Source organism: Centruroides vittatus, unplaced genomic scaffold (assembly GCF_030686945.1).
Source record: "Centruroides vittatus isolate TY-2023 unplaced genomic scaffold, ASM3068694v2 contig_875, whole genome shotgun sequence".
NCBI lineage: Eukaryota > Metazoa > Arthropoda > Arachnida > Scorpiones > Buthidae > Centruroides > Centruroides vittatus.
The window spans coordinates 3,958,762-3,977,691 of NW_027122567.1; the positions used below are offsets into that span (position 1 = coordinate 3,958,762).

Below are 18,930 nucleotides of genomic sequence, written 5' to 3' on the forward strand. Positions count from 1 at the left end.
CAGCACTGGACCAAAGAGAAGACCAATATGTTGTGAGTTCTTCTTCTGTTGGTCTGCCACTGTGCTGTGTATCAGTGTTTGCTTTGTTATTAATTTGTCTGTAAAAGAGTTTTTCATTGTTTGTAAATAATTTATTTTGTTGTTTTCGTAGTGTACATGTTTTGTATCGTTTGAGTCTATATGCTTTGGCAGCAAGTTTTTGTTTTAGTGTATCAATGTATTCTGTAATGCGTGTGTTGTGATGTTCGTGTTTTGTGTGTGTTTTTATTTTCTTGAAAATGTTTTTGAGCTGTTTCCTTAATTTGGGTGTTATGTTGTTTTTAGTGTATTGTGTTAGCCTGCCTAATTGCTGTCTAATGTCATTTATTTGTGTTTCTATTCTTCTCTGCCAGGCAGGCTTGTGATAGAATTGTGTTTTCTGTGTATTTGTCTGTGATTGTACTTTCAGTCCATGGTGTGTCACTACTGTGACTGCTCCAGCATAAACTAATGTATGAATGTCTGCGAGTGTAGAAACTGAATGAATGTAGTGTGGTAGTAAGTGAGTGTTTACGTAATTTAGTGTTTTTCCTACTTCCTTTGACGTGTTGATTTTTGGTATTCGTGGTCGTTGTGTGGGATCTGTACCTGTATATTTAGTGAGTGTTTCCTGAAATATAAGTGAGAGCGTATTAACTAAATCCAAGTCTATGTTATCAGTGATGGATGAGGAAGTGTCTGTAGTATCATTAGTGGTAATTGTTGTATGTTTGTTATTATCAATGCTTGTTGCTGGATTATCCTGACAGGTTACATGATCTTCATTAATGTTAGATGTTTCTGTCTGTTGATGTATTTGATCAGCAACCTGTTGTTTGATAAGTTCAAGTGTTGTTTGTGGAATAAGGTTGTTGTGTATAATTGTTCTTTTTTGATCAACAACCCTTTGTTCGGTGACAGTGAGATGAGGATACTGTTGTGTGAATCTATGGTGTAGTTGTTGTCTGTATGCTGTCATGTTTGTTTCGAGTTTTGTGATGGTGTAATAAGTACGGATGATAAACTCGTTCATTTCTACTGTCCATTTCATCCGTTGGCGTGGTTTTCCAGCCTTTGTGGTCTGTGGATGCATTGCCACAGAAACACCAAGGCTGGGTTGGTTCCTCACATCTGTTGAGGGCATTGCAGTAGCCATGCTTGGGCCGGTGCTGCTTTCGCCACCGGTAACCAAGGGAGACTGTGACCTATTTTTCGAACGTGAGCCTCTGCCTAACCCACGAACGCGGACCTTGTTAACCCGGGCGACGTCCGAGCCGGTATCACACTTTGATCTAGTTATTACCATGATGAATATCTCCACAGAATGTGGGTGTGGTCACTCTTAGCTTCATTTCTCCCCATAGACCTTACTGGCATGGGTGTCCCTACCAGGAGCTTATGCTCCAGCCTGCATTGCCCTATGGATCAGTAAAATTACTGGGCTCTCCCACCACGACCAGGTGGTGACCATGGGAAAATGTATAACTTAAAAGACTACTAATTATTATTATTATTACAATCTCGATCATGTTTGAGTTTATTCATTTAAAATCTTTTAACAAAGTGGGGATTCCATTTTAAACAAACAAGCTTTTTCTAACTAAAATTACCCATATAATCCATTTTCAAGTAATCTGGTTGTAGAAATTTCTACCAAATTAATTGAATATGGATTATATGGGTAATTTTAATTATAAAAAACTTGTTTGTTTAAAATTGAATCCCTACTTTGTTTAAAGATTTTAAATAAATAAACTCAAACATGATTGAGATTGTAAGAATTATATTATTAAGAAGCAAAAAGTTGCTGCAGATTAAGATTTATAATTATTAGAATTATATTCATTGTTTTCAACATCTACAAATTGGGCCAAGTGAGATTTATGTTTAAATCTAGAGTTTAGTGTGTTTCAAAACAGAAGCAATGATATCTTATTCAGTGACTGATTTTGAAAACTCAATTCCTTTCAAACTTTACTTCAGAACAACTTAACTCAGTTTATAATGTAATAGCTTTTGAACTTACTTGTGTTTGTGAGGCCCGGAAATAGCCCCCAAAGGGGATATGTACAAGTTTGTTAAGTCAAACCGCGAAGATGATAACTTTTATAAGTGTCGAGTCGGCGACACCGGACTTTGATGTCGACGCTCATAAAGAGTAACGGGAAAAACAAAATTTTAGGTAAAGAAAATTTAGAAAGAAAAATATTAAAAATTAAGACGCAGTTTAGAAAGCAAAACGAAACTAGAAAGAAAAAAAAAAAATATCAAAATGAGCGTTGGTGTCGTAGTCAACAATTAAACGCGATCATAGTCTAAAAGACGGTGTCGGATAAACCTTCTCTTGTCGACCTTTCCTGCGACCTAACGAAGCTCCATTTACACCTGGAGACAAGTGGGAAACCAATTGGGAAGCGAGGAGGAGAAGAGTTAACCAATTAGCAATGATTCGATCCCGAGAAAATTATAAAGCCTCCGATGTCAAGGACAGAAGAGCTTCCTCTAGACTACCTGTTGTGTTCTTTACCTCCAATAGTGGTGTTTCCGTTCATCTTTTGTGCACCGTCTCTTCAGAACTTCGAACTTTTAACTCGACGTTGCTACGGGGCCCCTCCAGCGTAGGACCAGACCGAAACCGAAAACAACCTAAAGCTCTGAACTCAAGGACCATTGCTAAATTTATGTAAGCATTTTCGACTAAAATAAACGGTTTCTATGTGAAACGCTTGTTTTTCTGCCTCCTCAAAACCGCCACCCACATGCGAATAGCCCTTAGCCATCCCGACGGTTGGGAATAAAAACTCCCCCCATTTCGGCGAACTTACATGTTGTCAGCTAGTGATGTTTACAAATATACAAATGAATATAGAGCTGTTGAGCTAAAGTTTAGATCCAATTATCACATTAAATGTTTTCCTATTATAGTTCTCAAGGACAAGATCTGATGATTCCAAATAGTTTAAATATTCAATGATTTGGACTTAATGGTGATGCCAAATTTGTTCAAGATCAGTCAAGTAGTTCAGAGGAGTTATTTAAATCCAATGACATTTAAGTGTAAAGAAATTAGCATCATTCACTTAACTCAATTATTAATTAATACATAATTTATCCAGTATTGTTTATCTACTACTAGGTTTAACAACAGCTACTGTAATGCCAGCAATTTAAACTATTGTATTTCAAGCAAATAACAAGTAAGACAATTAATTTAAGGCACTGGTTAAGACAATACAAAAAGAAAATATTGAAAAGCCTATAAAAAGGCTAAAAAGGAAAGTTTTTATACTGTACAGTTTGAGGTCCAGCAGAAAAATGGACAATTTGAATAGATGATTATTAACTTTTGAATATTTTAAGATGTTTTCTTGTACAAGATTTTAAACAACATAATTTACATTTACATATTGAAAATGACATCATGTTAGTGACCCTCATTCATGCACAAACACCTTTCACATCTTCAAGTATGTCATATATAGCGAAGCACAGCATATTCTCAGGTTGTTCTATTGTTACATAACAAATTTTTGCCTTAAGAGTTTTAACATTTTGTGGACAAAGAATGTGGTATATGAAATCATCCAAAAATATTGTAACTATTAAGGCAAAAATTTGTTGTGCAATCAATAATACACCCAAGAATATCTTGCGTCAGTATGCCAGACCTGTATTATAAAAACTGTATTTGTAATAATTGTATGTTTTAGAACCTATTAATTTTGATAACTTTAACCAACTAATGGCATTTACCACAATTGCAATTGAGTCTACTGTAATTAAATAATATAAACTGAACAAGCAATTATTTATTTTGACATTGTCAAAATGCTGGGCTGCAATTTTTCACCACAACATTCTCAATTTTTTTTAGTAGTGTCTTGCCCCTTTACATCATACTTTTCCTGTTAGCAATAGAGTTGTGTCAGTTATCTATCTAATTCTGTTCAGGGTAAAATTTTTTAATTGAAATAACTTCCAGTTTGTACTGGAAGTTCGTATTTGGTTAATCTGGGCCTCCTGCCCTTAAGCTTTCCATATCTGATCAGCCTTTCATCATACTCTGTTCTCAAGATTAAGGAAGGACAGACAGACGAATGATAGTGGGAATTTATAAGTTACAATTTTGCCCATTGTAGCCCAAAAATTTTGCTTAGAAATGAAAATATTTTCCCGTTTACATATTAAAAATAATCTATAATTATTATTTGGCCAACTGAATGTTGACAACAAAAATCTACACAAACAATAAAATGAACAACAAACAACATTATTTGTTTTTCTTTCTTTTCAGAATTCAAGATATTGAAATTATTGAGTGGGGTGATGTTTATATTACTGTATAATCATTGCATATTAATTGCTATGCAAGGAAAAACAATTGGAATAATATAATTACAGGGATGAATCACTAGAATTTATTGATAAAGTACAATTAGTAAAGCCCATTTAAAAACTTTATAAATTAAAAAATAATAATAATCATATTGTCCTATTGTATTATATATAAATTTTTGTGTATGAGAAGAGATCAAACAGTAATAACCAGGATTTTTTGCAAAATATGAAATATGCACAAAGAAGTTACATGTCTTCGGGCAGTGTTTTTCAGCATTTTTCTAACAGCAACACTACCAACTTGATAATTTTTCCTTGTGGCATCCCTACTTCTTTATTTTAATGACTAATACATGTTATAAATTCAGTACATGTAAAATTAGTTTAAATTCTATATAGTATTTGCAATAAAATGATTACAAAGATATTAAATAATTTATAATTTTAATTATATATCATTATACAATAACTTTTAATAATATATGTAAAAAGCATTACACTGCTACTCATCACTATATTTCATAGAACCCCTGAAATATCACTTCAGCACTCTAGTGGCTGCGGTACCCTGGTTGAAAATCATTGTCTTAGGATGTGAAAACACTCTTCATCCCCACCACCAAAGAAGTTTGGTCACTAAGCCTACAAATAAGGTTCTATTGACAGTGTTCTGGACGTGCACAGCATTCTCCTGATGGCCTTTCTTCCAACTGGGACTACTGTAAATGCTGTATGATGCAACTTTGTCATTGTGTTAGCAATGACAAAGTTGTATCATTCCCTTCATATCAAATTCCACAAAGAGATGCTGCAGATGTCAGACTGCTTAACAACAATGCTTCATATATTTTATTTTGGAAGTGCTGGTAAAAACTGGAAATTCTCTTTCTAAATATCAGATGTCAAACTGGTTTAATTCAATAGAATTAGTGTTTTATTATTGCATTTTATTAATATTAATAAAGTATTACAGTAAATATACAAGATTCACAGATAAGCCTGTATCACATATTATTCTAAAAAAAAAAAAAAACAGAGGTCAATGTTTCTTTGATGCTGGGAAATGCTTAAGTCTAAGTATTTAACAAATAGCATTTGAGAACTTGGTTTTAAAACTAATTCATACTAGTTCTTATATCAATTTTAATTTTAAAATTTAAACATGAATAAGGCATAGTATTATTTTAAAAAGTCAAGGATGGTAAATTGGTGACATCTACAAATTGTAATGTTACACTGAAATTTTCTGGTAGTATGCTATATCAGCAGTTATGTGGAATAATCTTAAATCCAAGCATACTAATTATACTGACAACTAAAAGTCAAATAAGGCAAGTGAACAGAATGATACCATAATAATGATACTGATTTCATCGCCTGTGTCAAAACAGGTTTTAAAGAGCAGTTTTTGGTTTTTTGCTAAAACCACAGTTTATCAAAAACCAATTAATCAGTTTTACCAAAAACCTGTTTTGTCACCAACACTATTTTCAAGTAGTAAATCATTTTAATTTATTTAAAGGTCATCATTTTCTAAACTATGTGGTGTACAAATCTAAAGACAACTTATACATTTAGAAATATTTTATTTATTTGTGTAATATATGCATTTAATGTACAAAATATTAGTAATTTCGAGAAATTCTTTTAACTATCTACTTTAATTAGAGTCAAACATACACTGTAGACTATTTAACACAATTTTAATTTGATCAAACTTCCTCCAAAAGAACTATTCAAACAGATTTTCAAATAGAAAAAATAAGATTCTTTAGCATTTAAATCCAGCAATTAATTTTTCTTAGCCCAAACACAAAATTTATGTTTGAAATCATTTTATCACAGTCAGCTTTTAACTTATATAAAGTGTAAATGTTAATTTGACAGTCATGAATTGTCCAATATTTTTAAGTCCAGTTAAAACTTCTAACATAAGTAATTAAATTGCAAATGAATCATGTAATTTTCTGACCAAAATATCTAGAAAGAATGAAGCTGTTTCACTAACAGATGTTTTAAAATCTAAAACATCTGCCAATATAATGCTGTTCCTACATTAAAGTATGAATGATAAATTTTTGTAAAATGACAAATTTTATGAATAAACTATCATTGAAAGTTACAAACTTTTTCTTTTAGACAAATATATTTTGTAATTAATGAAACTGTGATAGTAATCACACTGAGCAAACTTTGATTACTATCACAATACTGCTCAAACAAGTTTAAAATGTTGTTATGAAAAAGAACTTGAGATGTTAGAAGAAAAATAATTTAGAATTTGAACAGAATAAAATGAATAATTAATAAATAATTAAATAAAAACAAAATATTAGAACACCAGAAGAAATAAAAAAAAGATAAAATAATATATAATTTTTTATAAAGCATCACTATTAATAATGAGTTAAGAGAGTGAAGATTTAAACAATATTGCTATAAAAAAAGACTAGAATTAAAAATATAAATTTTCATTTTTGTTTAAAGTTTTCAAGGTTAAACAACCTATCTTGAGAAAATATTACAATTTTTAAAATACAACCACTCATAACTGTGTTAACTTGATAAAAACCAAAAAAACCAAATACCAGAAAAAAAGGGGGAATAAGGCTGTCTGCAAAAGTATCGCCAAACTTTCGTGACAGATTTCTCCCCCAATGTGGAACCTGTTCTACAAAATATAAACTCACTATTCCTCTCCCCCTCCCTCTTTCTTATGTCACCTCCTCTCTTCACACATGTACAGCAATCCCATGTCGTTTCAACAGCTATGGGATTATTTAGCCTAATGATGCTCATTCAACAGGGCAAAAACATTAGCTCTAATTCCCTTTTTCTGCTAGTATTTGGTTTTAGTGATTTTTACAATTTTTAAATTATCTTTCCATCAAATAGAATATATATTCTAAGTCAGGAGTGTCCAAACTTTTTGCTGCAAGGGCCAGATTGGGATTTAAATACATTTGCGATGTGCCACATGAATATGTGAATTAAAAAACCTCATTATGACTAAGACAGAATTGAATTTTATTTTTTACAGTTAATTACAGATACACCAATACTAAACAAACATGGCTAAATTATACATAATTAAAAATTATTTCATGCAACTTTTAATTGGAATGATGGAACCGTGTTTTTTGCTGAAGAATTTCTTTAAAGTTGGGATTAAAATCTGAAACACCAATTATAAGCAATGATTGCAAATGATCATCCGATAAATTTGCCCTATACTTTGATTTCAGATACTTCATCCTGGAAAGTTTGTTCGCACATATAGGTAGTCAGTCCCAAACATAGAATTAAATTTAAAAGCAAATTGCTTTAAATTTGGAAACTCTTTTACACTCCAAAATTTGTAAAATTCGACCAAGTTTCCTTCCTTGTATTTATCTTTGATTTGATTGTTAGTTTTAAGATCAATAATTTCCATTTGAAACTCACTTGAAACATTGGCAACGTTGCAGTCAAATGGATTTTGAAACAGCCGAATTTCCTTTGAATTCATGTCAAGATCAGTAAATCGCTTTTGAAATTCTTGTTTTAAATCCACAATGACTTTTACTGCAAATCTGGTTGGAAATTGTTAATCAGTTTCTGTAATCAATTCTAAACTGCATGGGAAATGGGTAAAATTACATTCATTCATCTGACTTTTGAGCAATATCAGCTTTGCCCTGAATGCTTTGATTTTCGTGAATAAATCACAAATTAAGTTGTTTTTATCTTGGAGCTTTAAGTTCAAGTTATTCACGTGTCACAACTGCAAAAAAAAAAAAAGCCAACTTCCAGAGCCATTCGGCATCCGATAAAAGTGATTCAGGGTGATTTTTCTCCACAAGAAATAAATTAATTTCATTTCTAAGCTTAAAGAACTGCAAGAGCACTTTTCCACAGCTAAGCCATCGAAGTGCAGTATAATATAACAAGTCAATGGACTCGGATTCAATTTGTTCAAGAAATGATCGAAATTGGTGATGATTGAGTGCATGTGATCGAATAAAACTTACGACAGAAACAACTAGTTTCAAAACGCAGCTCATATCGACATGTTTTACACACAGTGCTTGTTAATGGATAATACAGTGCAGAAAAATTGGTACTGTTGCTCCTGCACCTTTACAAGCTTTTCTAATTTGCCCAACCACACCGATGTTTGCACCAGACGTGTTTCTTCCTCCATCAATTGTCACACCTTGGAGTCGATTTCAGTGCAATTTATACTTTGTCAATATTTTCTGTACTTCTTTGAAGATATCTTATCCTGTTGTAGTGCTATGCATGCTGTTAACAGAGGCTAATTCTTGTGTGACATTAAGTTCGTCATCAACTCCACAAAGAAAACTAAAAGTTGTGAGGTGTCACTAACATCAGTTGATTCATCCATCACAAGAATACTGAGCGAAACACTGTGCTTTACCAGTAATCTGGCAGAGAATATTATTCCCAATATCGTCAATTCAACAAGCAACAGTATTACAAGAAAAACTGATCATTTGGAAAAAGTTTCAACTTTTCTGGGCACAACTCACCAACAGCTTCCATCATACCCTCTTTAACAATGTTTCCATCCATAAAAAGTTTTCCTTCTTGCGCCAACAAATAAGCAACTTTCAAGCTAACTATGGTCAATGCTTCATTTTCCAAGTTTGCCTTTCTAAATAAATTTTACTGAGTACACAAACTACGACGCATTGTTTCAAATTTTTCAGTATGCTGCTTGTCCTTAAATTGTGAGTAAGTTGAAGCATATTTTGTTTCATAATGTCGACATAAATTATATTCCTTCATTACAGCAACAGTGTCATTGCAAATTACACATACAGCTTTGTGATACTTTGACTGCAATTGCACAAAAAAGTATTTTACTCCCCATTCTTCATTAAAAACGCAGCACTCGTCAACAACTTTTCTTTTTGTTGTTTCCAGGTTTAAACCTTAAAAATAACATTAAACTTCAAAATAATTAATTTGTAATACATTAAATATGAACTTAAACATACCAATTTACAAATGAGTCATACACAACAGAACAGAATGCAACAGAAGCCAATCCCGAGGTCAACTACAGAGATGCCACAACAATGCTCTTGATTTTTTCTTTTTCCCTCTCTACTCACACTAATACAAAGACAGCCCACAGAATCTATGTATACGTGTACCTTCGCTATTCGTCTGCCTTCGTACCAATTCAGTAGTTACCAAACAATAGCCCAAAACAATATTTTTATAACTGTAAATTTAAGTAAAATTTTATGTATATATTTTTCATTTTTATTATTTTTAAAAATTAAAAATCCTTTTTTTTTTATCAAATATGATTTTTGCATTTTTTTTCAATTTTTGATATACATTTTTGAAAATCAAATGGGTTTGTGCAAAAAAAATCAGTATTTTTCAAAAACCTGGGCGGGCCAGATAAAATCACCTGCCAGGCTGGGTCTGGCCCACAGGCCATAGTTCAGACACCTCTGTTCTAAGCAATAAATAAATTTTTTAAGAAATATTTAAAAATTTGTAGATATTTCTGATTTTTGCAAATAATTTTAAAAATCTGATCAAAACATACTTTAAAAAAAGTAATAAAGAATAGTAACCACTTGTTTCATTTATAGTAACTGAAATTATTAAATTTTATAAGGTAATGAGCAGTTTTGTAACATTTTACTATGTAAATGACATTTAGGAAATTGATAACGTCTAAAATTATTTCTTAACAGTGCAATCAAGTACTCAATATACAAATTGAAGTATAAAGTAATACACCACATTTTTTATTATTAATATAAATATTTTAAATTATTTTTGCCTTACACATCAAAATGTTTAATTTTATACTATTTTAAAGGTATAAATTATTAAAAATTTTAAAATTTGTACTATTTATTTTCCTAATAAAAATTATTTATAACTCTGAAGAAACTGTATAAAACAAACTTTTTCATTTGATCAAATGTATAAAATAAATTAGATAACAAAAGACTTTTAAGATTAATTTTTCTTAGCAAACTAATGAATGAAAAGAAAATTTTCTTGTAATCATTTGAATTTTTCATCCAATTAAAGAATTATTTTTTCCTTCTTTTACAAATATTTTATACAGATAATACAACTAAAATCTAAATTAATAATGTTCTGCATAAAAAAGTATTTATTGCACAGTTAATCTGTAATTATCTAATTATAATATTAAAGATTATTCAATAAATTATAAATGAATATATTTTTGACCTTAATTCTTTTATCAATTGATATATTTGTTAATATAAAGATTTAATCACGATAAATTTCAAATTATTCTATAACAAGTAATTGTTAAAAATTGTAAATTCATCTTTAAACATGTAAACTCATATTTTATAAAATAAAATTTTACATTGTTAAGAATGATTCATTATTATTTATTTATCAATAATCAAATATAGTAAAATAAACTAAATGAAAAATTGATAAATTTGACATCTATCAATCAGAATCTAATAATGTTTCCATAAACATTTGCCTGAAAATGGACCAATAATCTATAGAAATTGTTTAATTGAGGCCATAAAAAATGAGTAAAAACTGATTACAACACATTGAATACATTAAGCAATCTAATATTTATTCCAATATGAGATAAAAGTTAGAATCCTTCCTACATCCACTTTTAGGCATGTTCAAAGAAATTTTTTTTTTTAATTATTATACATTTGTTATGTATTATCATTATGAAATTAAATTCATCATACTTGATTAAAATAAAAAATACAATGTTATTGTCAATAAGAAATTTAATTAAAATGCTTCACACTAACCAGTTGAAAGAGAATCACATCCATGATCAAATAATTCGCCTAGAGGTGTACTAGTTTTTGTTCTCCTAGCTTGTTTACCATCACAGGCATCTAAAGTTTGGTAAATAAACAAACCCAAAGCACACAGGAAAAATGACCATCTTGGAGCCTAAATTAAAAGTTAAATTTTTTAAATATATTTGTTATGTAATTTATATCATTAGTTAGTAAGATTTAAAAAATATATATATATATATATATAACTTCAAGCATTTAAGCAGAAATTATTAAAAATATGAAGAAAAATAATAAAGAACTCTAATCTTTATTGCAACATTTATAAAATTTAAAATTTCTATATCAAACATTTGTGCAATAAAATTGTGTGTAATCACCATAATTTAATTTATAAATTTATGTATTTTATATTATTTCTGATAATAGAGATTTTTTTTTAAAACTAATAAGTGATTATTATTTATAATTACACTTAAATTTTCAATATTTTACTGCAATTTTGTAGTGTTAACATTTGAACAAATTTAAATGTTATTGTCATTGTAAACAAACAAAATTTAGGAAAACTAAAAAAGTTAGATGAATTAAAAATTATCAAATCTATAATGCTAGAAAAATTTAAACAATAATAGAAAAAAGTCTCTTACTTATGAAACTATAATTTGTAAATATAAAACTTTATTAATCTGCAATCAATTTTTGCAACAACTATAGAATAAAACTTATTTAGTAAGATTCAAGCTCCAAATGAGGGGTTTTCGACCCCCTCGTACAGAAAAGTCAAGAGAACCATACCTGTACATGCAACCCTTCATGAGATATTTGCCTCCAAAGGTCAGTTTTTAACATGTAGCAATATATTGCCTATTATCCATACTCCGCATCATCAAGATGAGCAATAGCAAGCCCTGACTGCATGTAGTCGTGTGCTTCGGTGCTTGCTATCACTCGCATCTCAGCACCCGAGTGGGGTGAGCCCCCACACCCCCTAAAACTATATAACATCAATTATTCTACAAAGTCAAGTGGGCTACTCAAAGCTGGCAGAGTCGCATGGGCTAAATAGTTAAACACGATAGTCTTAGCTGAGCAACGCAACTCAATTTTGGGGGCTGTATCTCACGAAGAGTTGCTTGTAGAAATATGGTTTGGCTTTTTTGCTCCTATAGATATGCTCTACAGCTCTGATAAGATCCCAAATGTCTTATTCATAGCTTGAATTGAGCCACTTATTCAACAAGAAATAATTATTTATTTTTCGTGAAATTAAAGTTCAATTCCTAATAATGAAATATATCTGCCTTATAAACAACATTTCATATAATTTGTTTCTTACTTATTAAAATCAATATTGAATAATAATAATAATAAACCACAAGGACAAAAAATGTTTTTTTATATAGGAAAGTATTATACATTTGAAGGTCTTTTTAAATTGAATAATTTATAAACAGAATTACCTTTATAACAATCTGTGATGTAAAAGCAGACTAAGTTTATTTTCAATTCTTACTATTCTATTTTCAAACATATTTATTGACTGATTTTTAAATAAAAACAAAAAAAAAAAAGATTCAATCTGTACAAGAACAAAAGATATTTCATATTTCTGCAGTAAAGCTAAATTTTGACATTTATAACAGCTAATTTAAATAAATTTAAAAATAATTATATATATATAGGCCTATGTAAAGAATAACATGTAGCTATAAACCACATTTACATAAAGAAACCTATGTAGCAAGCAAAACCTAATCACAAACTACTTAATTGAAGGAAATTGCTAAAGCTAATATTAGAACATAAAAATTATTTTGTAATTATCTGATAATCAAAATAACAAAACAAGTATTTAATTTTATTATTAGAATGTCATTACAAAATTTATGAAGCATTATGAATACATTTGTATACACTGAAAATTTATGTATATTTGCTATTATTATATTTGCTATAAAAATCTTACTATTTAATTAACCACATAAAAATTTATTAAACAGAACTCTGTATTGATTTAATACAAACAAGTAGGTTAATTGTGATAATTTAGAAAAAAATCTTCAACATAGGTTATACATTTGTTTTTAATTTTTAGTAGTTTTGAAACTTACAGAACTGTATAAAAACAATAATAGTGTTGATAAGAATATAAATATTTAATTTTTAACATTTAAGTAACACATTTTTTGTTTGATTTCATATTCAGTTACTAAACTTTTTGGAATTATTCTACGATTCTTTTCCACAGATGGCAATTAGCATTTTATATTAAAATTTAATTTTATAAATGTATTAAACATGAATTAAAATGAACTCCAACATAACTGTAATTCAACAGTTTCATTTCTTTATGCAAGAAAAACAACACAAAAATAATTATATTTATTTATTTATTTTAAAATTCATTACTCTAATCAATTTTCTGGTAGTAAAAACATTGATAATTTGTTATATGATAAAACATTTCCTAACATTTCTTCATTGTCAGTTTTGTACAATAAACAACCTTTGTATTGATCGACATTCTCTGATACCACAATTATGTAAACAATTGCATTACCAATTTACTTCTTCCACAATAATAACTGATAATCTCAGGACTTGTTTGCTGTGATATTTGCTGGGTTTAAAACATTATTAACATTTTAATTAGTACATAACTAATGTATACACTGAAATTTCGGTATTTCATTTAACACAAGATAATGGAGGATTTCTTAACTTTATAATCGCTAAATTTATCGGATAACGGTTATTTTATCTAATTTTTTTACGATGTAGGCTCATTGGAGTGGAAAATAAAATGAATTGCAAGGAAATGAATGGAGTGTAATTAACTATTGTTATATAAAGGAATAAACCTCACCTCTTGTCTGGCATCGGGACTGAAGTAGACAAGAAGAAGAGAAGTAACCACGTTTATCAATAAACCCAAAATAGTCATTAAATTTGGTGCGAACCATATCGGAAATTTCTCTACTATCCAATTCCAGTAAGGTTGGACGTAAGGATCCAATAAAGTCAATCCTAAAGCACTATATTCATGATTAGACAACTTTTTTAATTGTGTAGGAGTTAATATATCGTTCGAACTGAAAATCATAGTGTTTTACGTTGAGCAAACTTGACGCCAAACAGCTGTTTCGGGAAGAAAATGGCGTCGTATTATCACGTGATGTTAAGGTCGCGCGACCTGGTGATGGTTTTTCAAATTAAACATCAGTGGGGAAAAATCGAAATCAAAATCGCGAAAATAAAAAATGTCCGATAAGTGAAAAATAAATAAATAAATATTAAAGTAATAATAAAGTTTATAAATTAAAATTCTTTCATAAAAATATTTCGAATATATTTTCTTCCTTAATAATGTGTCAAAAATACAATATTTCAAGCATATAATTGTATGAATACACATAGAAAAATAACACTGACACACATTAATGTTATTAAACATATTTTCGGTATTATCGTCCTTGAATCTGTTTCGAAACGGTTTATTTTGGTTCTTCATATTCGTGAACTCAAAAATCCATTTTTATTCATATGTAAAATTAATCATGTATTTAGGCAATAATATACTAATTTTAAATCCATAATCATTGTGCTATATTGTCATAGAATGTTTTAAAAGTCTATTAAATACATCATTCAAGCCTTTCAACCTCTAATTACTTTCTTTATTAACATACTGTGAAGTCATCGCTCATTCTAGAATCAATACATTCTTATACGAATGTCATTTAAAATATAAAATAATAGAGGAATAGTTTCATTTTCGTATTGAATGGATGCAAAAACTAAAACGATTTCATTTAAAAAAGAGATTGTAAAATATATAAAAATATTTTAGATGTAAAAAGATCTTAATTATGTACTGTGACATCATCATAATGCCGGGTTGTAATTTTTAATCATTTTAATTTAGAATTAATCGGAGCCTTTGGTTCTTAAGCTTTCCGTATCTGGTTCCATTTTTCATCTATCTAACACTATTCTGGAGAAAATTTTGAATTGAAATCATGTGACTTCCGGTCTGGACCGGAATTCTTATATAATTAGGGCCTTCTAAGCTTTCCATATTTGGTCTCGATTTTTATCTATTTAATTCCGTTCTCGAGATTATCAAAAGACAGACAGTGGGAAATTATATGTCTGAAATTTGAATTACAGCCCAATAATTATATCTATTATTCAACAGAAATGTAATCATTAAAAATAGTAGCATAAACGTTCAATACAATAAGAATAATTTCATGATTCATGATGTTCTGTAGGCAATTCTAAGAAAAATTAAGTAAGTATTCATCTTGATCATCGATCAATATATCGATCGATTCGATTTATGGATTCGATTATCGATTAACAACAAAATGTTTTCTTCCAAGATGAATCACTAACCTAATTTATTTTGGCATAACATTTTATTACGTACGTTTAAATGCCCAAATAGCTATAAAATTTCGGCGTTCTCCTATTCTATATTTAAACAAAAGTTCTCCTATTCTATATTTAAACAAATGTTTTAAATAAATTATTAACATTTATATATGAATTATTTCATTATCTAATTTTATTTATTTAAAAATAAAAATAAAAATATAGAAAGTTATTTCGTTTATTTTTCCAATTTTTGGGAAATTTTAATTAAAAAATATAAGTATATTTAAAATTTGTTTAGAATTTTAAAATGCAATAATATAACTTTAACTTATGACAGATAACATATCAAATTTTGACTTATTTATCTGAAAAATGCTGATAAATATTTGATATAGATTATACAAACAAGATAGGAATAACGAGAACAAATAAAATGTTTATTATAAAGACATATAACTTAAATATAAATATTATTTTTTATTTAAAAACATGATGATTATTTAATTAAAAATTACATTCAAAGGACAAAATACTTGTTTATTTACAAATTTATAACCTTGTAGAATTTACACAATAGTTTACACGGTTTGTTTTTGAGAGTTGGGAAAGTTCCTAAAAGCTTATAAATATTATAAAATAAAAATAAAATTTATCTAAATTCTAAATGTAAATTTACATAAATAGAAAAATAAATTCAGTAAGTTTGAACTGAGGAAAAAAATCCAATTCCAAATTAAAATTGTTGTATGATCCTATTGAGTTAATATTAACTATGCATTGAAATATTGCCAATATATTTAAAGGAGATTTTTGACGTTTTTTTAAACGAAAAAATCGATTAAATCAATCTAATTTTTGGATATAAATTTGTAGGTTTTATCAAAACGAATACTATTCAAGTTTGTGATTGAATAGTAGATCCAATAGTAGATTTGTTTATCCAGTTCCCAGCCATAAAAGAAGTAATTTAGGCTACTATTATTGTTTTTAACGCGTTAAAATCGAACATTCAAATTTGTGTTATATTCTTTAGGAAATTTTCGAATAAAATTCTATTACTATAATAAACGTTTTGGTCTGATTCATCCTTTAAATGTAAAATGTAGCATAAACTTTTCTAAAAAATTTAATAAATTATTTTTACCAGTTCTCTCTTCGGCGTGAATTACCAAAATATCTTGAGATGCATTTCCTTATATGACAGACTTTTCCATTTATAAAAATAAAAACAAAAATGTAATATAATGTATATTATTATAAAAGTAATGTAACGTATAAAAGTATTGCATTAGACCTAAATTAGGTTAAATTACATTAAAGTCACAAAAATGAGTTATTGGTCTATAAACACTTATAGACAACGTTCTCTTGTTATGAAACTGTTCGATGGATTCGATATTTTAGACCAAAATTAAATTTTACGTAAATACTAGCCGCGTGTGCTAGGCTTTGCTCGAGCTTTTGAGGGGGTGAGGAATTGGTGAAGTTGGTTGGGAGAGGGTGATAAAAGTAATGTCTTAGTAACTAAAATGTATATTTAGTGATTTGAATATTTACGGTAATGAAACTGTAAAACACACACAACAAAAAAAAAAAAAAAAAAAAAAATTACTGGGATTTGGGGTATTTTTTTTCTTTGGTGTAGAAGAATATTCGTGTCAAATTTGATGGGGATACGTTGAACTGTGTAGAACCCTTTATGTAATATGTATACTTATTTTGATTTTTATCTGTATCTATAAAGATAAATATATATATATATTATCAAGTTTTATGTTTTTGTAAAAATTTTACTTCAATATTATATTATTAGCATTTGAATATTCGCAATTTATTGATGAATAAGCTATTAAATTAATTTTTTATATTTTTTCTAAAAAATTATGCCTATTTTCAATTTCATATACTGCTGGTGTATATATATATATTGACGATTGAAATTATTCACTCAGTCACACGCAATAGATACATTTGTTTCATAAAGCCCTGGGCTATGGGTAAACTCACTAACAGAAAATTTTAGTTAATAATTAAAAAAATATTATATATAATTATTTTGCATTAATTTATTTCGCCACTTTGTTATATTATATATTATAAAAAATAAATTAAATAATAATCGTGCGACTATTAGTAATAAGATAAAAAGTGCAGATAAATCGCGACCTTTCGTTTTCGAGCACACAAATTTTAAATAAAGGAAGAAAATGTATTTAAAGAAAAAAATTTCCCTGTGACGTCCCATATTAAAGAGAACTGGATGAGTATTAAAGAAGACGTGCCTGAAGCAAATCGGAGGTTAGAAAGTGTGCCATAGTTGCATATAAAATGGATGCAGATCATGCAGGAAGAAACAAAAGTAGGATCGATTTTAGTCACTAAGGTGAGTTTTTCACTAATAATTTTCTCGATAAAAAGAAGTAATTTAATTATTAAAAATTAAATTAAATTAAAAAGCTAATTATTTTACTTTTATTTCTCTATAAAATTTTTAAAAACATTTTCTCTTATAGTTTTACTGAAAATAAAGATGTCGACAGCTCTATTCTTTAGTTTACTTGTAAGTATTAGTGTGTTAGTCTAATATTAGGACCTTTATATTATTCAACGCTACTGATTATTTTAATTTTCTAATTATAGTTCAATTAAATAAAGAAAAAATAAGCAAATTTTTAGCATCTCTTTTATCAATATATTTTTTCCTTTATATTGATACATTATAGGCCTACTGTACTGTATAATAACAGTTTTAATGTATAAATAAATATATATATATTTATACATTAAATTTGTTATATGTAAAATGTGTAGCTAAAGTTGGCAGACGTATTCTATGCATAAAAACAAAGGAAAAATCTCCTTAAAATTATATCAAGGTTTGTTTAAAAAGATCTTTTTAAAAGATGTTTATCTAAATACGTAAGATGTGCAAACGTCTCGCTTCTGCCTTTTAAATAGACCCTTTTTAAACAATATCTTGCTACAACTTTAAGGGTTTCTTTCCTTCGCAAACGAGAGATTTTCGGATCCACGTTAATTAGATATTTCCCCTTTGTTTGTACGAGTAGAATACGTCTGCCAATTTTGGCTAGACATTTGGCATATCCTTATATGTGCATAAATGTATTTAAGAATAATAAATGTATTTTAATTTAAAATTAAGTTATCATTAAAGTATAGTTTAAATACCAATAATGTAGTTTACATATGTTTTTCTTAGTATTACCATGTTAAATTAAAGATAAGTAACCATTAAATAAACATCATAAAAATGCTGCATTAATATAATTTTATCTTACATTTACGTAAAATTTTATTTAATGTAAATATTACTATATTTATGTTAAGTATAAATATATAAAAGGAAATTAAATTAATAAGCAATGAAACCTTACAAAAC

At 28.4% G+C, this 18,930-nt stretch overlaps 2 protein-coding genes across 4 annotated transcripts in view; both read right to left on the reverse strand.

Moving 5' to 3' along the window:
• The window catches only part of LOC136983041 (choline/ethanolaminephosphotransferase 1-like), a 34,436-nt gene extending 20,109 nt beyond the window's left edge, over nucleotides 1-14,327 (reverse strand). For 2 of the 3 annotated variants that reach the window (XM_067279667.1, XM_067279665.1), the window contains exons 1-2: nucleotides 14,017-14,327; nucleotides 11,154-11,301 (exon numbers count right to left, since the gene is read on the reverse strand). In XM_067279667.1, the coding sequence (XP_067135768.1) occupies nucleotides 11,154-11,301; nucleotides 14,017-14,253 (385 nt within the window). In that variant the 5' untranslated portion in view covers nucleotides 14,254-14,327. The remainder of the gene's footprint in view (nucleotides 1-11,153; nucleotides 11,302-14,016) is intronic. The other variant, XM_067279666.1, reaches the window with a different exon arrangement.
• Nucleotides 1-18,930, reverse strand: part of LOC136983044 (CD9 antigen-like) — a 285,455-nt gene that overhangs the window by 93,868 nt on the left and 172,657 nt on the right. The gene's annotated exons all lie outside the window — the stretch shown is intronic.